General features: G+C 46.7%; 1 protein-coding gene across 1 annotated transcript in view; it reads right to left on the minus strand.

Moving 5' to 3' along the window:
- The window catches only part of SPRTN (SprT-like N-terminal domain), a 201,549-nt gene that overhangs the window by 145,764 nt on the left and 32,019 nt on the right, over positions 1–23,766 (minus strand). The window contains exon 2 of the mRNA XM_069234992.1: positions 6,984–7,083. Within this exon, the coding sequence (XP_069091093.1) occupies positions 6,984–7,083 (100 nt within the window). The remainder of the gene's footprint in view (positions 1–6,983; positions 7,084–23,766) is intronic.

Below are 23,766 nucleotides of genomic sequence, written 5' to 3' on the forward strand. Positions count from 1 at the left end.
CTCTCACTCTACCTCTCACCCTCACCCACCTCTACAACCCCCCCTCCCCTATCTTCTCAACCCTACTCCTATCTTTCTCCCTTATCTCCTAAACCTCCTAACACTCACCCCCCTCCACCCTTAAACCCCCCTCCCCCAGCTCTTCTCACTCTACCTGTCCCCCCCCTCCCTCGTGCTTTCCCGCCGCGACCTCCTGCACGCCCCCGCCCCCCAGCTCCCATTCGCCCCCACCTGACCCCTCCCCCCCTCCTACCTCATATGGCGGCCGCTGCGCGACGGCGCAGCGGGTGCGCCTCTGCGCCCGTCCGCGCCTGTCCCGCGCCCAGCGCCACGACCCCTGGTCCCCAGCTCTCCCAAGCCCCGCTGACCCGCTACGACCCCACCACCCTCCACACCCTCAACCCAGGACGCTCCAACACTTGCTTCCAAGCTCACCCCAAACGCACCCATGGACCCTTCGCCTGCAACTCCTGCAAACGCACCTTCCACCACGCAACAACCACGACCACAAGCCCACGCGCCATCAACCACCTCAAGTGCATCCTAGTCAACGCTCGCTCCGTCCACAAACACGCCGTTGAACTCTGGGACCTCCTGGACTCCATAGCACCGGACGTCGCCTTCATCACGGAGACCTGGATGAACGACTCCTCGGCCCCTGACATCGCCACTGCCATCCCCGAAGGCTACAAGATCTCCAGAAAAGACTGCACCAACCAGGTAGGAGGAGGTATCGCCATCGTCTTCAAAGACTCCATCAGCGTCACCACCTCCACAGAAGACACCCCTCTCGCCGCTGAACACCTGCATTTTCAGATTCGCACCGATCCGAGGACCACCCTCAGAGGATCCCTCATCTACCGTCCTCCCGGGCCACGCGCCCCTTTCGGCGACGCCATCGCCGACTTCATCTCCCCGCACGCCCTCGCCGGACTACATCCTCCTAGGTGACCTCAACTTCCATCTGGAACAAAACAACGACCCCAACACCACCACCCTGCTCGACAACCTCGCCAACCTCGGCCTCAAACAACTGGTGAACACCGCCACCCACATCGCCGGACACACGCTTGACCCCATCTTCTCCGCCAGCAAACACGTCTTCTTCAGCCACGCCTCCGCCCTACACTGGACCGACCACAGCTGCGTCCACTTCACATTCCGACACGAGACCCGCCACCTCCGCACCCAACCCATCCCTCGTCGACAGTGGAACAAGATCCCCGAAGAGCAACTCTTCTCCGCACTCGCCACCAACCAACCCACCCTCACCACCGACCCCAACGACGCAGCCCTCAACCTCACAAACTGGATCTCCAACTGCGCAGACATCCTTGCTCCCCTCAAACGCACGCATCGACAGACCAACACCAAAAAACCTCTCTGGTTCTCTGACACCCTCAAAGAATCAAAGAAAACTTGTCGCGCCCTTGAGAAAGCCTGGCGCAAGGACCGCACCGCTGACCACAGGACCGCCCTCAAGAACGCTACCCGCGAACACCACCACCTGATCCGCGCCGCCAAAAGGAACTTTTTCACCGACAGACTGGACAAAAACAGACACAACAGCAGAGAACTCTTCAGCATCGTCAAGGAGTTCTCCAACCCCAGCGCCAACGCCAACGCCGTCACGCCCTCACAGGATCTGTGCAAATCCCTTGCCACTTTCTTCCATCGCAAGATTAGCGACCTCCACGACAGCTTCGGACACCAGACCCAACCAAACACCACCGAACCGGCATCCACGGCCATCACCCTCAACAACTGGTCCCACATCAACACGGAAGAAACCAAATCCATCATGAACTCTATCCACTCCGGCACCCCTTCGGACCCCTGCCCGCACTTCATCTTTAACAAAGCCGACGACATCATCGCCCCGCACCTCCAGACCGTCATCAACTCTTCTTTTTCTTCTGCTACCTTCCCCGAATGCTGGAAACACGCCGAAGTCAACGCCCTACTAAAGAAACCTACGGCTGACCCGAGCGACCTGAAAAACTTCCGCCCCATCTCTCTTCTGCCTTTCCCAGCCAAAGTAATAGAGAAGACCGTCAACAAACAGCTGACCACCTTCCTCGAAGACAACAACCTGCTCGACCCCTCACAAACCGGATTCCGAACCAACCACAGCACTGAAACCGCCCTCATCTCAGTCACTGACGACATCAGAACCCTGATGGACAACGGTGAAACAGTCGCCCTCATTCTGCTCGACCTCTCGGCTGCCTTTGACACCGTCTGTCACCGCACCCTAATCACCCGCCTCCGCTCCACCGGAATCCAAGGCCAGGCCCTGGACTGGATCGCCTCCTTCCTCTCAAACCGTTCCCAAAGAGTTTACCTCCCTCTGTTTCGCTCAGAACCCACCGAGATCATCTGCGGCGTACCCCAAGGCTCATCACTCAGCCCGACACTCTTCAATGTCTACATGAGCCCCCTCGCCAACATCGTACGCAAGCACGACATCATCATCACCTCCTACGCCGACGACACCCAACTTATACTCTCCCTCACCAAGGACCCCGCCAGCGCCAAGACCAACCTACAAGAGGGTATGAAGGACGTCGCAGATTGGATGAGGCTCAGCCGCCTAAAGCTGAACTCTGAAAAAACGGAAGTCCTCATCCTCGGCAACACCCCGTCCGCCTGGGACGACTCCTGGTGGCCCACGGCCCTCGGCACCGCACCGACCCCCACAGACCACGCCCGCAACCTCGGCTTCATCTTGGACCCTCTTCTCACCATGACCAAGCAAGTCAACGCCGTGTCCTCTGCCTGCTTCCTCACCCTCCGCATGCTCCGCAAGATCTTCCGCTGGATCCCCGCCGACACCAGAAAAACCGTGACCCACGCCCTCGTCACGAGCCGCCTGGACTACGGCAACACCCTCTACGCCGGGACCACAGCCAAACTCCAAAATCGCCTGCAACGCATTCAAAACGCCTCGGCCCGCCTCATCCTCGACATACCCCGCAGCAGCCACATCTCCGCACACCTGAGACACCTGCACTGGCTCCCAGTTAGCAAAAGGATCACCTTCCGACTTCTCACCCACGCACACAAAGCCCTCCACGACAAGGGACCGGAATACCTCAACAGACGCCTCAGCTTCTACGTCCCCACCCGCCTCCTCCGCTCCTCTGGCCTCGCACTCGCTGCTGTCCCTCGCAACCGCCGCTCCACGGCGGGTGGGAGATCTTTCTCCTTCCTGGCGGCCAAGACCTGGAACTCCCTCCCCACCAGCCTCAGGACCACCCAGGACCACTCCGCTTTCCGGAGACTCCTAAAGACCTGGCTGTTCGAGCAGCGATAACCCCCCCCTTTTTCCCCTAGCGCCTTGAGACCCGCACGGGTGAGTAGCGCGCTTTATAAATGTTAATGATTTGATTTGATTCCCTCGCTGCAGCTATGGCGAAGGGGAGTTGACTGGTTCACACACCAGGAGAAACCAATATATGAGGCATGAGGATGACCCAAAAAAAACCACAACAAAACACAGGGGAAGTGGTGGGAATACTATAGGATACAGCCATAAGAGAAATGTTGTTTTAGAATGCCGTTCTACGTAATAATGTAACCCAGAGATGTTATGTCTTTGCTAATTGTATCACAGTGGATGGGCTTGTATTAATAAATATAATAAAATTTGGTTATCAAAAACAATTACAGGCCCTGGGTACAAATAGTGCACTTTACTAAGGACTTACAAGTAAATGAAATATGGCAATTTTACATTTGTTTCAGGGAAACACATGCACATTAGCATTGGTCAGCAGTGGTAAAGTGTCCTGAGTCCTAAAGCCGATGCAAACAAGGTCAGGAAAAAAGGAGTAGGAAGACAAAAGGTTTGGCCATGACCCTGCAGAAAGGGCCAGGTTCAATGTATATATTTTGCCTGGATCAATTTTATTTAAATGAATGCACAGTTGGCGAGCAAAACAGATCCTGCAGGACGTTCAGTCTCCAGACTGTTGGTAGGTCTAAATAACCAAGTACTAGCAATTAATAGGTCACAGGACCATGTTAATAAACTCCTCCCATTCAGGTGCATTGCTCTGGCTCAATAGGAGACACACATGCAAGAAGCTGTCAGTGTGCCGACAGCGAGGAGAGAAGCACACCTGTGTAGAGTGCTGATAAGAGCGCAGGTGCTTTCTAGCAACTGGCACACTGCACCTGTGCTTGCTTGCCTGACGTCAACGCAGAGACTGTACTATGACTGTGAGAGGCGCGCAAATAGAGCTCTTACTGTAAACCTGAGGAAGCAAAGTATGTTAGCTAGTACAAATTGCCCACAAACAGTGATCAACCCCTCCCCCCCAAACCAGACCCCACTGTGACAGCAGCAGGAGCACGTAACTGAGGCTGCTGTAGTAGCAACGAAAGAAGGAGAATGACAGCAGTCAAAGGACTTTGAGGGGCAACTTTTAGTCTGAATGGTTATGACTTTTTGCTTATCTGTTCCAACTGACTATATCATGGCCTTCTGTAAAGTGGCTTTATGTCTATTTGGGAAATATTACGTGGGAGACAGCTAGAAACACATGAACTCTCGTGGAGCACGTAACCAAAAAGATAAAAGTAATTTTCCTAAAGTGAGCAGTGGAAGGAAAAGCACCAGCAATCAAAAGGATGGTAAGAAGGATGTGCTCAAGGGGCGGGCAAACAAAAGAAAATTAAGGCATGCCATCAGATAAGAAGCAAAGAAATGAGAGTAACAATAAGGCCAAGTTTGTGTTACGCATTGCTGGTAGGTGGCACCTAAAAATAGTTGTGTTGCCAAGGTTATTGTACTCCTTTTTTAACATCCCTTAATATGGCTTAGCATGTGGTTTCAGCTCTTGAGGTGTTTTTGCACTAAGCTTATTTGGGAAGGAAGTCAACCCACAGCGAGTTGGGATACTTTGGTAAAACCATATGATAGAGGAGGAAAGCTGGTTACTGACTTGAAGTCTTCCACCCACAGAAACCAGCTTTTCTCCTCTATCATATGGTTTTACCAAAGTATCCCAACTCGATCAGGGATCTCTTAGGCAAGGTAAAGGTGTGCTGTAGATAACTAAATAGCTGGTGTATGGTTCAATGGCAGCTGAAACATTTGGCGCACAAGTGATATCCAGTTAGTTCATTTGCCTGTATTGCGCTGCATGAACATTCCTAGTGCTTCAGTTACCACTGACCTATGTAGAGCATTGCATGGATAGGAGATCTTTTCTGAGGTAGGCCCATTCATTACAATGGAAAACGTAAATGGGAGAAGTGGGTAAGTTATGTTGTCCCACTTTTTATTTTTTCAGATCAAGCGTGAATTTGGAAATTTACTGACCAGTTTGCCAGATCAACTGCCCATGTTCCACAAAAAGCAAGGAATGAGGAGGACTGACTCATCACCACACTGAATAAAATAACAATGCACTTAGTGTTGACCACTGCAAAGGAAGAACACACAGGACATAGTGAACACATCTTCTCTTATGGAAGACCAAAAGCTGTTCTTGTGTAGAGAAACAAAATTAATTTCATTTAACTAGAAGCAAAAATAATTCAACGCACATATCATTGAGTGTATTACACCCCCAAGAGTATGCAGAACGTATATGCTAAGAATTTAGGTAAAATGTGGGCTTGCTGGTGCTGATTTGCTGCACATGGCATGGGCATGTCCTGGTGTACATGCTTTCCGGAAAGAAGTGGTGAGGGTGGTTGAAAAGATTGTGTGCTACATGGTTCTGAGATGAGAGTGGCCCTAGTAGCAGGGCTTACTTGGATTCATCAAATGATTAGCTGATCTGGCTCTCCTGCTGCCTAAGCATAGCACTGTTCCCTGCCGAGGGAAAAAGCTGCAGTTTAAGCTTAAAAGATTGGTTGCTGGAATTAAACAAATGCCATGAAACGGAATAAAAATATTTGCTGGAGGTGATATTGTCATTGTAAAGGCATTTGTTTATTTTATGTTGTTTAACTAATGAAGACGGGAACAGGAATGACAATAACAAGCGTTAAAGTGCTGTCGGGATTAGTGTATTTTAGAAGGGGAATGGGGAGGTCCAGCTCGAAGGGGGGTGGGGGGAATGGGACTCAAAGATGTAGACAGTAACACCTAATGAAACTAAATATGACGTAGAATCGGCCCATAATGTTTGTGAACATGTTTAGGATTAAATAATATTAGCAAGAGGCAGTTTGAAGAAGCATTATAGAACCTTCCTACATCCAAGCATGGAAAACAATTATTAAAGAAAGAAAAACCTGAATTGCTGAAAATGTACCAAAATGATTCCAATGGCAACCGACTCCAGAGATTCTACAACACAAAGGACTGCAAGGTGGAAAAAAAAAACTCTTGCACGATCCTTACACACTGCAAAGTAGAAATACCTAAGTACAGCACAATATGTATAGGTAAGCCTTGTTTGATTGAAGCAAATGATCCCAAATGAGAATTGTGAGAAGAAACATATTTTGCAGCTAGGTTTCTTCTGTGCAAGAGTGCGCCCATATGTTAGAAACTCGCAGAAAGTCCCCTGCTATGTATCTTCCTTTGTTTGCCCTAACTATACTACACATTTCTGCAGATTCAGACGCAAAGGGAATGCTCTAGAATGATGGAAATTAAATTAAAAAGCAGTCCTCCTGTTTACTTTCACAGGCAGTGATCAGTTTAAAAAATTATTCTTAACATTATCCAACCTATCTATAATTATTCCACAAAGCAGATCTCCAAGGCCCCCCAAAATACTCAATCGCTACTACCTTTTCATAATAGTATGAAGTAGGAAAGACCAAAAATCTTAAGGGCTTGCGCCCCTTATGTGGGTCATCATCCCACATGTGTGCTGTGCTATAAAGGGTCCTGCAAGATACCCTGCGAGACACGTCATTTTATTTAATAGAAACATTCAGTTCGTGCACTGTCCACATATTCAACAAAATAGTTGGACTTTTCTATTTTTAACAAATTCAGGTGCAAACAAAGTTACCTCTACAAGATCTTTCCGTGGTCTTAGCTTGAGTAGCGGCTCACTTAGGCGTATAGAACACAGACCACCTCTTCCTTCATAGCTGCATACTCCAGCACACCTAGAAAGAACAATTCCATCATATTAAGCTCTTTTGCAAATGTCAAACATACTATGCCTGCAACAGCAGCTTCAAACTATATTTATTTATACAGGAAACAAACTGAACATTCCCATTAGGGGAAATTGACAATTTAATCGAATGCCATCAATGTAAACTTTACTACTAAGCAAAATAACAAAAAATAAATTAAAAAAAAGTGACCTGGTATTACGTTTTCATGAGTTGTATTCTGTCTGGCCCCTTACTCAAGAGCAGAGATTGTCTTCCTACGCTACCTGAGATAGGAGCTTTCTACATTCAGGCGCTTAGGTGTCCAGATGCATTATAATGGAGCTGACCTGATAGGTGGAATACCATGAAAATCTTCCTCAGTGGTAAAGAATCGACTAGATTCTGGAAGAAGGCAGAATATCATTGTCTAAAACGGTTGTATTACTGAGGTTACTGTATATATTAGCAACACTGCCAATGAGTCTGCTGTTAATGTTCTTTTCCATATTAAATGGGATCATAGTTGACCTAATCTGAGAAGGAGGGCAGTACAGATGCTCATTAAAGAAGTTACAATTGACAACAACTGAGAGTGGGCTAGGTGTTCCCGATTATGAACTGTATTATGTTGCAGCACAGCTACAATGGTTGGCGAAATGGGCAGCAGATGAGGACAATGCTGAATTAAAATATTTGGGGAAGCATTTCGTTGGCACTAAATCATGAGACATTTTCAGGAACCTGGCACTAGTTAGGAAGTACTGCCACAGTTGGGAGCAGTGGCAAACTACTGGTGAAAGCCGGCCTAAGTTTGGACAGCACTGAAGGCCATATGCACCCCAATTGTTAATTAGGATGCTACAGCGGTTTTGTCTTTTGACTGGTAGAGTTGAGGTGAATGCAGGGTCACGGGCCAGGGTTAAATTTATTATAGGGAACCTAATAGAGACAGTCATATTACTTCCTTCCGGAACTTGACACAAAGGGCAAGCTATAGTTGTAAAGGGAGAGCTATAGTTGTAAAGTAGATCCTCTTGCAGTTCAATGTGGTGCAATACATAAATTGATAATAGTGCAGACAGCGCAGTGCTCTAAGAAGTGTGAAAATGACACAATAGCACATAAAAACACCAGTGGCACCCTAGATTGGTATATTATTTCTAGACTTTAAGAATTCTGACAACAGTTCCACGCAGTATTCTCATTGATTTAATCACAATACAACGAAGAACATGTTGTCGATGTTTCAAATGGATCATGAACTGGCGGGTCCCAGAAGTACTAGAGTCATTTGGATTGCACACATTATGGATGAAGTGGTGGTTTCACAAACACTTGGAGAGGTAGGACATGCTCTTTCAGGCCTTTCCAAATTTAATGCAGAACTCAGTCTCATCTGCCACAACACTCAGACCTCGGTGCAACAGCTTGATAAGACAGCAGTGGCCAAGAGGCAGAGTTTATTCGCCGTGAGAGCCATCTTTGTTTGGGTGGTATTACTACACACTAGATGGGCACTGTACTATATTCAACGGCACATGCCTGAGAGAGATAAGTATGTAGCCCTGGTGGAACTTGACTGGTTAGGAAGAGCGTAAACAACCCTGTACATCGAGCCAAAAACATTATGGGGGCATATACGCATATATGTACTTAATAACATACACAAGACAGATGAATGGCTTTCAGCTTTACCAGCAATAAAGCAGTTCCTACACACAATCAACTATTCCTTGCCTGGAACACTGGTACCAAGGTATGGACTTGTTCTACTCATTCTGTCTTTCTCTGTACTAAACCTTGCTCAGGGGCTGGGAGCCAGTACTGTGGACTACTGGTGTCTGTTTTGACCACACAACATACTGCATTAAAAAAGTCATTTAATGCATACATCATAGTTCCTCACTGGGATCACTGAACATATGTGTATTGCCCTATGCCTAAATTTAAGCCACAGAGATCCTGTTTGCATAAGTGGTAGTCTGAGGGAAACAGTCCAGCCATGTATCTACTACGACTGGCATCATGTCTGAAATTACATATGAATCACTGATGAATGAATTAACAACCATCAGATCGACCATGGACCAGTGTAAGAATTCATTTTGAATTGATTCTTTTCCTTTAACACGTGTAAGTTTGAGCTCTTTCCTCTCTGAACGCACTGTCTATCACATATGTTATCTTATGTATATTTGTTTAAGTAAAATAAGCCTAGCTCCACACCACAGGCTTGCAGCTGGTTTCTTTCCCTAAACTGGGGCACGTTACTCATTATAATCATGTGGTTAAAATAACTAACCGACCTCGGATGTTGTATTTTGGGGAGGGAAAGGCTGATATCTATACCTTTGAACCACGCAATCCTTTGAAGGGTCTCAGAATGTGGGGAGTCAGGCAGCTGCAGAAGGGAGTCGAGGACAAAGCTGGGAATGGAACCGGTGTGTGGAAAACTGATTACCTCCTTAAAATATCTGTATGACATATATCATTATTTACATACTTTATGTATCCTTTATGTAGGAGTATAAATATCACTGTTAAACGCTTCATGCTAGCACACTTTACTTCGGGCCAGGGATGCCAGTGGTAAACCTGTCCTCTTTTGCTGCAGCAAAAATAAACAGACCTTTGGTCATTGATTTTTCACTCAGGCTCTCCGTGTCAAATCTCCTTTGTAAATGCATTTGTAAGTATCTACAAATACGTGCATTTGACAATTTGGAGCCCGAACAGGGACCTTCCAGTGGATGTCTTCAGTAGCGCTGTCCCGAGACGTGCTGCCAGTGGGGGGACGCCGTTCCGGAGGTGTAGATTCCAAGGGCCCCTGCACAAAGACTTAGTTTCAAAAGCAGCTGTATCTTATCCACCGGGCAGGCCTCTCCCCGCTTTTTCATGATGTCCCAGCGAAGTCCCTGAACATCGGTTTTTATCTTGACTGATTAGTCTGACACGGGCGGCCGGAGAGAAATCCAGGAAAAAGCAGATAGTCAGGTAAGACTGTTCCTCGCTGGCTATTTGTCTGCTTTAACTTGCATTTGAGAGAATCATTGTTTTTGGATAACTTATCACTTTTGGGAATGATTAGTTCTTGGTAAATTTGCATTTGTACAAGGTACCATTTGACAATTTGTATTACACATGTTTTTGTTAATCTTGAATAGTTTGCCCAGGCCTGGAGCAATTTGTAAGTTGGTAAACATTTGAAAAAGGGTTTCTTTGGTGCATGTTACATTTTGAAATTTAAAAAGGTTAGATATGGGAAATAAAAAATGTTGGCAAGGGCTACGTCTTTGTTTTCGCCGAAATCATGTTCCACGTTTAGATAAAAAACAACCGATCCCAAAAGAGGGAACACCAGGGTAGGACATGTTAAAGGATTATGGTTTAGAGAATAATTTGTATAACAGTATATGGCGCAGATATACTAGACATTGTCCTGACCTCCAGTGGCCGGAGGATGGGTCTTTTGTTTTAAAGAAACTAACCTACCTATAGGAACGTTTGTTTCATAAAAAGGCTAGACAACATATGTTTGAGGTATACAGAAAATGGGAAACGGAGGCCACCAAAAGAAAAATTAAGACAGATAAACGGGTAAAAAAGGAACAACGGAGAACCATCATGCAGAAAGCCGCACTGTACCACCATTCCCAAACCCAGAAAAGAATGGAGTCTAAAGCTAGAGTCCATAGAGCCCAGGTGGAGGGAAGTTATGTATCAAAGCCAACAGAACCCAAACATGCACTAGAGGAAGATGAGGTATTGCTACAGCTATTAGATAATAGCACTACTGCACCTCCACTTTACACACCCCCTGCAGTAGCCCAACCTATCATGGGGGCACAGCAACAGCAGCAAGGGCACAATTTGGGAAATCCCGGTGCACCACCACATCAGCATGTGCCACAGCAACCACAGCCTCTAGCCCAAGCCACCCCAATAGCCCAAGTCCTAATCCCTCCGCCACCTGCCCCACCACTACCAGCCAGCACTGCAAGGTTACCAATAATGTCCTCTGCCCCTAACACCCCAAATGGACAACGCCGACGGTGTACAGCCACTCACCCACTTTCACCCATATGGAGAACACCTATGAAGTCGACTTCGCCCCCTAGTACCTGCTCCACTATTGGGGAGGGGGAAAAACGGGTTATCAAAAATCAGTCAGAGACCTGGATGTCACATCCTATTTACACTCACACCGATATTATGGACACAATACAACAGATGTCACATTTTGGACAGCAATTAGCAATACAGTACATGATTTAAAAATTGGAGAGGGATTGGAATTCTTGTATTACAGATTCTACCCCTCTCCCTTATGAACAAGAATTACACCAATTATGGCGGGACAGTGTGGCTTGTATGCTTGATAGTAACGGCATAACTGAGGGAGTACGCATTTGCGTTATAGCCAGAGAAGATGTTCTCAATACATATGACAAGGGGTACCCAATGAGGGAAGTACACCCTGATCTTCCCACTGCAGCAGCAGTTGCAGCAGCAGTTGCAGCAGCAGCTGCCGCCGGACGACCAGCTCCCGTACCGGTGGCCCAATTTGTCCATATCCCATGGAAAAGGGAGGAGGTAATGGCTATAAAAAAAGACTTGCCAGATCCTCGAAAGAATCCAGCTGGATTCTATCTGAACCTTAGAATTGCTATTTCCACCACCACCATGACACTCAAAGACATTGACTATTTTTTGGGTGTCTTATTGGGCCCTGAAGTTTGGCATAAAATTCGAAGAGTAGATGATGCGCCTACTTTGGGAGATACATGGGGGGGGGGGGGTTTAGAAGCACGGGAAGCACGAAGGGCACCAGGATCCCTGCCGCATCAGGATATTTTAAATTTACCTAACCGGATATTGACTAAGTTAGAAACTGTTATTCCTCTTCAGACTGTGGATTGGGGAAAACTTGCCACTTATAAACAGAAAATAGGTGAAGATGTCCCAGATTATTTTACTAGAATTGAACAAGCTTTCATAGATTTTAGCGGTCAAGACCTCGCCACCATAACAGGTGTCACGCTATTTGTAGAACGCTTTGTTAATGGCCTTCTTCCTGAAATATCACAAAAATTAAAAGCAACAGAGAGTTTGTGGATGACGAAGAGACAGGCAGAGATTTTACAGATGGCACAATATTATGAGAGCAGGTACAAGGAAGAATTAGAAAAGAATGAGAAGTCAGTAAAAGAATTGAAGAAAAAGGTACTATTACAGCAGGCATATCCCCAGCGGGATACAACCCCTCAGCCAAGGGGTGGCCCACCAAGGGGACGGGGAAGGGGTCGAGGCCGAGGTGCATCTGCACCACCCCAAGACCGCTGATTGAATATCAACCAATGTGCTTACTGTAAACAAGATGGACATTGGCGTGATACTTGCCCATTACTGGAAGGAAGACAAAGTATGTCACTTAATAGAGGGAAGGCGTCAGGTAATGCACGAGGACGAGGAAGAGGTAGAACTGATCAGAATTTGCAGAATGAGAACCAGGTCCCGCGTAATACTAATATTTTTGACAATGCAGTTGAACGACAATATTATGCTGATGATTTCTTTTCTGAATCCTACAATTATTAGGACAGCCACAGACAGGGCCAGGGGCGAGTAAGTATTCCTGTAGATCAGAATAGTCCCTACATTGATGTAAAAAAATCGAAGGAGAGGGCCATAAGTTTCTCCTAAATACTGGTGCCACCAGAACATCTATTGCACATTCTGCAGTCCCCGGGGCTCCCCTGTCTGGGCTACATACCACGTCAATTGGGATTTCTGGGATCCCCGTGGTGAGCCCCATCTCAACACCTATGAGAGTAACTGTAGGACCATTTACAGTACACATGCCACTCTCTTTAACATCAGGTTGCAATGAAAACTTGTTTGCATTAGATTTGTTAAAGAAATTAAATGCAGTTATTCACTGTTCAATGGATGGTGTCTATGTAACTATGGATAGTGTTTCCCCTTCTCGGTGCATGTTCTCACAGGAATACGACTTACCCCCAGAGCTAAAGGAAATAGACCCTCGCTTATGGGCCAAAGGCAAAAATGATGTAGGCATTATGGATATCGACCCTATTGTAAAAAAAAAAATCAAACCAGGTGCCCGGTTACCTCGTGTTCCTCAATACAAATTACCTAAAGCAAGCGAAAAAGGGCTGAAGGCAGTCATATCTGATCTTGTGCATGCAGGTGTCATAAAGGAAATAGTGAGCAGCCCATGTAACAGTCCAATTCTTCCTGTTGCAAAGAAACAAAATGATGCTAATAGATTAGATGGTGAGCAATCAGTTACTGATAACACAGTATATCGATTAGTTATTGATCTTCGAGAAATAAATAAAATAGTCATTCCCCAGTTTCCCGTGGTCCCAGACATGAATAGTCTTTTCACCCTGATCCCACCCTCTGCGTGTTTTTTCACCGTAATTGATCTGAAGAACGCCTTTTTCAGCATTCCAGTTGCCGAAGAATCCCAATATTTGTTCAGTTTTGCCATCTTTAATAGATCATTTTGTCTGACAAGAGCTCCACAAAGGTTTGTGCAGAGTCCCAGTATACATAATCAGTGTCTTAAACGTCAACTAGACCAATTCAATCCACCTTCAGGCTCTGCACTGTTGCAGTACATTGACGATATTTTAATTGCCTCAGATTCCATGACACAATGTAAGACTGATACGGTTGCATTATTACATCATTTAGCATCCCTGGGCCATAAGGTGTCCCTCCCAAAATTGCAGTATTGTAGAGAGGAGGTCACCTATCTAGGACACCTCCTCTCTAAGGAGGGAAGGAGATTACATCCAGACAGAATTAAACTGGTTCATACAATGACTGCACCACGCACCCCTTCTGAAGTCCGAGCATTTTGGGGATTTACATCCTTTTGCAGACAGTGGATTCCACATTTTTCACTTATAACAAAACCATTGACTGCTCTGACACTTTCAGATGTGCCCTCTCCTGTACCTTGGACTGACAGATGTGAGGAGGCTTTTCAGGAATTAAAAAAGGCGATGTGCTCTGCTCCTGTATTGGGTAATCCGGATTACAGCAAACCATTTGTTTTATTTGTGCATGAAAAGCATGGCTGTACATTGTCTGTTTTGACACAGAATCAAGGTGGGAGACAACGCCCTTGTGCATACTTCTCTTCCACCTTGGACACTGTGGCGCAAGCTTTGCCTACTTGTCTTAGAGGAGTGGCTTCTGCAGCAACTGCGGTGAAACAAAGTGAAGGGTTTGTTGGTGGCAATCCGCTCACTGTGATAGTTCCTCATGCGGTTGATATTTTGTTAAACAAGACACAGACGCAGCACCTCACCAGTGCGCGTCTAACGGGTTACGAATTAACATTGTTCAGTCCAAATATTACTTTGAAGCGGTGCAATGTCTTGAACCCAGCTACGTTACTACCCCTCCCTCAGAACAATGTGGAATTTGATCATAATTGCATTTTTGCCACTGAGGAAGGAACCAAGGGACGGGTAGACTTAACAGATACTCCCCTATCTGACCCACAGAGAGAGCTGTTTGTACATGGGTCTTGCTTCAAGTTACCAGACGGTACAACCACTGCAGCCTATGCCGTCACCACATTAAAAACAGTGGTTGAATCTCATAGAATCACACAAAATTCGGCACAGGCTGCAGAATTAATTGCCCTCACCAGAGCTTGTGAAATAAGTGAACATCTTAGTGTTAATATCTACACTGATAGCTAATATGCGTTTGGAGTAGCTCATAATTTTGGGCGACTCTGGGCGAATAGAGGCTTTATCACGTCACATGGCAGTACCATTCAGCATGGCAACTTGATTGTGACACTTTTGAATGCTCTCAGCCTGCCCTGTCAGGTCGCAATCATTAAGTGTAGAGCCCATAAAAAATTACTGACGATATAGGACGAGGAAATGCCTTTGCAGATTCTACAGCAAAAGCAACAGCAAAAGCAACATCACAAGCACCATTTGACAATGCATACGTTGAGAATAGTATCAGGGGGGGGCGCCAGAACGAAGTATTAGTAAATACCTTGCAGTATGTGAGAGATATTCAAGCAGAAGCAACAGCAGAGGAAAGGGAACAGTGGGAGAAGAACGGTAGACTAGACAGTGAGGGTTGTTACACAGATGACACAGACAGAAGAAGATGGATGTTACCTAATTGTTATGTACACGCTATGGTTACTATGGCCCACAGTCCTGCACACATCAGTGCCCAAGGCATCAAGACAACTTTGGACCACGTTTGGAGTAATCCCATGATATCCAAAGCTGCTAATAACCTGATCAGAAGTTGTATGGTGTGTGCAGTACACAATGCAGGAAAAGGGACCCCTACGCCACCTGGCCATTTTGTCCCTCCTGACCTCCCCTTTGAAGCTATACAGATGGATTTTATCCACATGGAACCATGTAACAAACTGAAATACGTGTTAGTGGTAGTATGCATGTTTTCAAAATGGATAGAGGCCTACCCATTAAAAGACAATGGTGCCCTCTCTACCGCCAAAATATTACTGAAAGAATACTTTCCTAGATACGCATTGCCAAGATTAGTCTGGAGTGACAATGGCAGTCATTTTGCTAATGAGGTAATGGAGAAGGTCTGTACCGCCCTTAACATCAAACATCGATTTCATGCTGCAAATCACCCACAATCAGCGGGCCTTGTAGAAAGGTATAGTTACACTTTGAACAGCAAAATAGCTAAGATTTGTGCGGAGACCAATTTAAAATGGCCAGATGCTTTGCCCCTAGCATTAATGTCCATCAGGATGACTGCCAGTAGCAAGTCACGATTATCCCCCTATGAAGTTGTCATGGGGAGGCCAGCCAATATCTGGGGGGTACCACGACCAAAGAAGCTTTCTGAAGTGCAATATCCTTTGTTTGTAGATTATTGTAAACAATTGACTAAAGATTTGCGTTTGATCCACCAACAGGTCAAGGCCAGCCTACCGACTCCTCTTGAAGGCCCTGGTCACCCTTTTAAGCCAGGGCATTGGCTTATGACAAAGAACTTTCAAAGAACCAACAGTCTTCAGCCCAGGTGGCGGGGGCCAGCCCAGGTACTGCTTGCAACACAGACTGCAGTGAAAGTGGAAGGAAGGAAAAACTGGATACATGCTAGATATTGTAAGCGTGCACCAATTCCACTGCAATTTACTCCAACAGCAGAATTACTGTTTTCTCTTGATTACAGAGAAGTAGGGAGACAGGAAACACCTCCACAGGATTCAAGTGCTACCATTTCTGCTCCTGAGGTGACACAGCAGCCCAGTGACGAAGGGTTGCTGTTTGAAGATCAACAAACTCATCGATACAATCTGCGTCCTCGCCCACCCAAATGAACAGAATTCTGAAGGTGCGTAAGGTGGAGACCCCTACGAAAAGCTACATTGACATCACCCTGATAGCTCCCAGCTTGGAACTGCAAACTGAGGTCTTTTCTGAATGGCCAAAGAATCCTTTGCTCAGCAGAATACAGCACGCTTGCCTTCATGAACTACAGTTCCCCGCTTTCACCGCCACAGGCATTTCCGATGCCCTTGATGTACCAGCATTAAAACGAGCTATCCTCACTGTTGTTATGCACATTTTGGGCGACGAGGTTGTAAATGACTGTGATGACTAAATCTTCAGCATGAACATGAACACGGGTGACTAGCCTGTGCAATGACACCAGAACATTGGTCAGAACAACTGTCTCAATGAGAACACAAGCATAGTGGGATGCAGCTTGTGCAACGCTATTATCTTTGATAAGAAAGTGTGTAAGTGGGGTTAACAGTTCTGTGACTAGCGAGAAAAACCAAGTACCAGTTCTACGGAAGCGGCCAGTCATTAGGGTTGGTGCGGTTTGTAGTCCCAGCGGGAAAGAAGGTGCCTTTTTCTGTTAAATACCCAAGCACACCACCGAACTGGTTGCAATTGCTGGCCTCTGCCCTCACTTTACTGAGACACTGAACGAAACTGACGAACTATACTGAAGACAAACTTTGAAGTATCGCGACTTACTCACTGGGAGTTGAGTTCTCACCAGGAGTTAAAACTCGACAAGGAGCAGTCAAGGGACCTAGGATCAAGCCAACATCTATCTTCCAGTATTTGAAAAACTTGTTCATGGACCAATTAGTGCAGCCTAACTGCTAGAGTGGGAAGCACGGCGTTGCTGAACCCTAGTGGGTTGTGAACATTGAAGGAAAACTCACTTATTTGTATATATACATATATGATTATTAGTATAGTAATATCAATATTCTGCATTTGCATATTTGGTAATTGTGTGGGTATATTTTTGAACACACATAGGTGGTTGAGACGAGTAAAACGGCACCATAGAAAGGTTGTAGGAACAAGGAGAGCAGAATAAAATTATGAAAATATATCCATTTGGCAGGACAAATATCCCTCGAGAGAATAGAGAAGAGTGGCCTTATAACCATTTCTACAAAACAACAATGAAGTACCTAGTGACCCTCATGTTAATATGTATAATGTCCAGTGGTGTTGCATCATTGTTGCAAAATCCTACTTTACATCCATTGATAAAGGTTCATGGAAAGTTAGCTGAGACATTAAGTCCCACTGACTGCTGGATTTGCCGGCACTAGTCTAGACACCCTGAGGACCCTATAGGCCTTTATGAAGTACCAGTATCACCAAGCGAATATGAAAGAGGGGAAGTGCGTCTTGTACCAAATACCACTTGGAGGTGTGACCAACGAGAATATCAGTGGTACCCGAGGTGTGTGGTGCTCCCTAATACCCAGGCAGAATACAAGCTTTCCTCGATGCCTGGAGAGAATGCCACACTTAAAATGTTTCCCATATGTTTTGGTACCTATTTTTACAGACAAAACCCAGAGGCAAAATATATGGGGAAGATCCCACCTGAACAATGTGTTTACACTTTGTTATTTGATATCAAAACAGGGAATTGGGGTCTTGAAGGAGAGGAGAAAATAGACAGAAATTGGACTGCGTTAATTAATGGGACTCAGCAAAATTACACTGTAAATTATTGGAACTTGACGGTAGGAGAAAATGAGGTTCTGGTAGATCCAGAAGGATTGTTATATGATCCCTCCAGGGAACAAGATAGAAATGGGAAAAATTCACCTGTAATATTATCCCGGGTTTTCCTTGGCCCCCTCTGGACGGCTAGATGTTCTTATGTTGCAACCTGGGCAAATGTATCATTGCTAAATGCAATTTGAGAGGATTACAAGTATTGCAATAGTTCTGAGCACGACACCCCAGAGGGTGTGGGTTTGCCCCGAATAAAATACAGTATTATAAATTCACAAATCCAGGGAGGCATGTATTTCGTATGTGGAAGAACTGCATATAAAGTACTCCCTCTAAACTGGGAAGGGATATGTTCACTGGCATATTTGGCACCCAACATTACTGTGATATCAAATATATCATCTTCCCAGCCCCTTAACATGGGGAGTTTTGCACATAGGTACAAACGAGGGACACCCATATTGGAGGAATGAAAGAACTGGGTATTTCAAGTACTACATGTTCTTATTCCAGGATTTGGAATTTTCGACTTACAACTGGCAATGATGAACATGTCTGCTGAATTAGCCATTGCAGTTAATGCCACCAGGGAGGCAATATGAAGTGTACAGCTAGAGATAAACTCTGCAGCCCAATTGGCGATACAAAATCGGCTTGCTCTAGACTTGATTACGGTACAACAAGGAGGAGTATGTGTTTTAATCCAACATCAGTACCAGCAAAAGTGCTGCTATTTTGTCAACAAGTCATCAGAGATAGAATTGGATATTGGGAAAATAAAAGAAGCAGTACAGGTATTTGAAAAGGGGGGCCAATATGAAGGAGGCAATTTGAATTTATCATGGTTATGGTCTTGGCTTGGGGGGTGGGGCTGGTTGTTCAAAGACATACTTTTTATAATTATATTAAGCTGTTTGTTTGTACAGTGCTTACCTGTTTTCTGTTCCTGTTTAAAAATGTGTAATCTTCCTGCAGTGAAAATACTAGAAACCAATCGAACTATGATGCAGAGAGAAGAGATAAATTCCCTAATGGCTATTGATCCCACTATTCTCACTACAGATACTGGTTGCTCATACCTATTGGTTGTTTATGTCCCCATGAATGTCAATTTCAAGGAAGTAGGAGTAAAATTCAACATATATGTGGCAATTTAGAACTATTCAAACGCTGATTATGTTCAGGAAGAAAAAAACTCAAAAAGAGTTGATTGTAAGAATCCATTTTGAATTGATCCTTTTCCTTTAACACGTGTACGTTTGAGCTCTTTCCTCTCTGAACGCACTGTCTATCACATATGTTATCTTATGTATATTTGTTTAAGTAAAATAAGCCTGGCTCCACACCACAGGCTTGCTGCTGGTTTATTTCCCTAAACTGGGGCACGTTACTCATTATAATCATGTGGTCAAAATAACTAACCGACCTCGGCTGTTGTATTTTGGGGAGGGAAAGGCTGATATCTATACCTTTGAACCACGCAATCCTTTGAAGGGTCTCAAGAATGTGGGGAGTCAGGCAGCTGCAGAAGGGAGTCGAGGACAAAGCTGGGAATGGAACCGGTGTGTGGAAAACTGATTACCTCCTTAAAATATCTGTATGACGTATATCATTATTTACATACTTTATGTATCCTTTGATGTATGAGTATAAATATCACTGTTAAACGCTTCATGCTAGCACACTTTACTTCGGGCTAGGGATGCCAGTGGTAAACCTGTCCTCTTTTGCTGCAGCAAAAATAAACAGACCTTTGGTCATAGATTTTTCACTCCGGCTCTCCGTGTCAAAACTCCTTTGTAAATGCATTTGTAAGTATCTACAAATACGTGCATTTGACACCAGATTAAAGACAGTACATCATAAACAGGGCTGAAGTAAAATCTATACAATCTTTTAGCACCTCCTTCTGGTCCTGGAAGGGTGCCACAAGAAGAAGACTGCAGAAGATCAACTGTACTACATGAATAACTCGCTTGACTGGGAAAAAGAACGCTAGTACCTATACAAAAAAAACAGAAAGCTGTGGAAGACATGAGTTGTACAGACAACTTTAGGGTCTTAGTTGTAAAATGATATGATCGATTTTCTAACAGCCTTTATCTCCACCCTGACACGCCATTCACTCGATTATCTCCTTGGAGTTGAAAAACCCAGGTGTTAGGTCCAGATATTCCACAAGACTCACGCAGACAAATAATTATACAGTTCCTCAGACACCATCAGGCAAGACAATCGCTGCAGCGAAAAGGGCCAGCAGCCTCTTCCAGTATTATGGCCACATAATACACATCTCAACAGTTTTATCACCGACAAAGTCCATTAGGCTAGACTCCATCTGGAGCAGGCAGAGACTCAATTTTCTCTATTTTTTCAAGCATCATCAACATCTCCGCATTTGAAGCAGATGTCTGCACTTATTTATCCAAGAACCTGAGAAAGTGCCAAGTTACTCAGAAAATGACATTAATAAGAACAAGTGATGCAACATCAGTCTGGAACAAGTTTCTTGTTATCTCTCTCTCTTAAGATTAGACAATAACAATAACAAACAGTGCGCTCTTCTTCTGTAGTCTTCTTCTGTACTCTTCTTTCCCTCCTGCTCCCCGTCTTCTGTCTTCATCTGTGTGCTTCTCTCTCTCTCCTTTGCACCGCGACCTGCGTGTGCCTCTTCTTCTCTGTCCCTCTTCTTGGCTCTTCCCTCTGCTGCTCGTCGCCCCTCTTCATCTTCACCTTCTTCTGTATTCTTCTGTCTTCTGTGCTCCTCTTCTTCAGCTTCTTCTGTATTTTTCTGTCTTATGCGCTCCTCTTCTTCTTTACCTTCTTCTGTGGTCTTCTGTTCTTCGGCTCCTCTTCTTCCTTACCTTCTTCTGTGGTCTTGTCTTCTGCGCTCTTCTTCTTTACCTTCTTCTGTGTTCTTCTGTCTTCTGATCTTCGGCTCCTCCCCTGCTCCTCTTCTTCTTTTACCTGCTTCTTGGTTCTTCCTGCGCCCGTCCTCCTGCTCCTGTCTCGTCTCTCTCCCTGACTCGCTTTCCCCTCTGTTTCACCCCTATCTACCTATCTGTCTATCTTTCCCCCTCACTCGACACCTCCTCTGAAACCCCCCCTATCTTCCTTTCCTTTCACTCTACCTCTCACCCTCACCCACCTCCACCTCCACAACCCCCCCTATCTTCCTAACCTTCCTCCTAACTCTCTCCCTAAACTCTTCCTAAACTCACCTCCCCTCCCCCATCTCTTCTCCCCTCTACCTGTCCCCCTCCCTCCGCTTTCCCGCCGCCACCTCCTGCACGCCCCCCCCCAGCTCCCATTCGTCACCCAACTCCCGTCCCCCGCCCCCAGCTGACCCCTCCCCCCTCTTATGGAGGCCGCTGCGCGACAATGGTAGCGACCCTTGACCTAAGGGTAGGTCGCTCCCCCTACCGCTGCAGCTCCTCCAGCTCCTCCAGCCCAGGTTCCTGAGACCTCCTAGCAAGCCCAGCTACCTCGCAGTAAGTACCCCCCCCCACCACCCAGCCCCTCGCCCTGCCCCGCGCTACTCACCTCCTCTCCTGCTTCTTTTCTTCTTCTCTGTTCTTCCTCTGCGCTCTTCTTCTGTAGTCTTCTTCTGTACTCTTCTTTCCCTCCTGCTCCCCGTCTTCTGTCTTCATCTGTGTGCTTCTCTCTCTCTCCTTTGCACCGCGACCTGCGTGTGCCTCTTCTTCTCTGTCCCTCTTCTTGGCTCTTCCCTCTGCTGCTCGTCGCCCCTCTTCTTCTTCACCTTCTTCTGTATTCTTCTGTCTTCTGCGCTCCTCTTCTTCACCTTCTTCTGTATTCTTCTGTCTTCTGCGCTCCTCTTCTTCACCTTCTTCTGTATTTTTCTGTCTTCTGCGCTCCTCTTCTTCTTTACCTTCTTCTGTGGTCTTCTGTTCTTCAGCTCCTCTTCTTCCTTACCTTCTTCTGTGGTCTTGTCTTCTGCGCTCTTCTTCTTTACCTTCTTCTGTGTTCTTCTGTCTTCTGATCTTCGGCTCCTCCCCTGCTCCTCTTCTTCTTTTACCTGCTTCGTGGTTCTTCCCGCGCCCGTCCTCCTGCTCCTGTCTCGTCTCTCTCCCTCACTCGCCTTCCCCTCTGTTTCACTCCTATCTACCTATCTCTCCATCTTTCCCCCTCACTCGCCACCTACTCTGTAACCCCCCCTATCTTCCTTTCCTTTCACTCTACCTATCACCCTCACCCACCTCCACAACCCCCCCTATCTTCCCAACCTTCCTCCTAACTCTCTCCCTAAACTCTTCCTAAACTCACCCCCCATCTCTTCTCCCCTCTACCTGTCCCCCCTCCCTCCGCTTTCCCGCCACCACCTCCTGCACGCCCCCGCCCCACAGCTCCCATTCGTCGCCCCACTCCCGTCCCCCACCCCCAGCTGACCCCTCCCCCCCTCTTATGGCGGCCGCTGCGCGACAGTGGTAGCGACCCTTGACCCAAGGGTAGGTCGCTCCCCCTGCCGCTGTAGCTCCTCCAGCTCCTCCAGCCCAGGTTCCTGAGACCTACTAGCAAGCCCAGCTACCTCGCAGTAAGTACCCCCCCCACCGCCCAGGCCCTTGCCCTGCCCCACGCTACTCACCTCCTCTCCTGCTTCTTTTCTTCTTCTCTGTTCTTCCTCTGCGCTCTTCTTCTGTAGTCTTCTTCTGTACTCTTCTTTCCCTCCTGCTCCCCGTCTTCTGTCTTCATCTGTGTGCTTCTCTCTCTCTCCTTTGCACCGCGACCTGCGTGTGCCTCTTCTTCTCTGTCCCTCTTCTTGGCTCTTCCCTCTGCTGCTCGTCGCCCCTCTTCTTCTTCACCTTCTTCTGTATTCTTCTGTCTTCTGCGCTCCTCTTCTTCACCTTCTTCTGTATTCTTCTGTCTTCTGCGCTCCTCTTCTTCACCTTCATCTGTGGTCTTCTGTTCTTCGGCTCCTCTTCTTCCTTACCTTCTTCTGTGGTCTTGTCTTCTGCGCTCTTCTTCTTTACCTTCTTCTGTGTTCTTCTGTCTTCTGATGTTCGGCTCCTCCCCTGCTCCTCCTCTTCTTTTACCTGCTTCTTGGTTCTTCCCGCGCCCGTCCCCCTGCTTCTGTCTAGTCTCTCTCCCTCACTCACTCGCCTTCCCCTCTGTTTCACCCCTATCTACCTATCTCTCTATCTTTCCCCCTCACTCGCCACCTCCTCTGTAACCCCCCCATCTTCCTTTCCTTTCACTCTACCTCTCACCCTCACCCACCTCCACCTCTACAACACCCCCCTCATCTTCCCAACCTTCCTCCTAACTCTCTCCCTAAACTCTTCCTAAACTCACCCCCCCTCCCCATCTCTTCTCCCCTCTACCTGTCCCCCCTCCCTCCGCTTTCCCGCCGCCACCTCCTGCACGCCCCCGCCCCCCCAGCTCCCATTCGTCGCCCCACTCCCGTCCCCCTCCCCCAGCTGACCCCTTTCCCCCCCCCCCCTTATGGCGGCCGCTGCGCGGGTGCGCAGCGGGCGCGCCAAAGGCAAGCCCGTCTGCGCCTGTCCGTGCCTGGCCCGCGCCCAGCGCCACGACCCCTGGTCCTCAGCACTCCCAAACCCCGCTGCACCGCTACGACCCCACCACCCTCCACGCCCTCAACCCAGGGCGCTCCAGC

The sequence above is a fragment of the Pleurodeles waltl genome, chromosome 5, assembly GCF_031143425.1.
Source record: "Pleurodeles waltl isolate 20211129_DDA chromosome 5, aPleWal1.hap1.20221129, whole genome shotgun sequence".
In the NCBI taxonomy this organism is placed as follows: Eukaryota; Metazoa; Chordata; class Amphibia; order Caudata; family Salamandridae; genus Pleurodeles; species Pleurodeles waltl.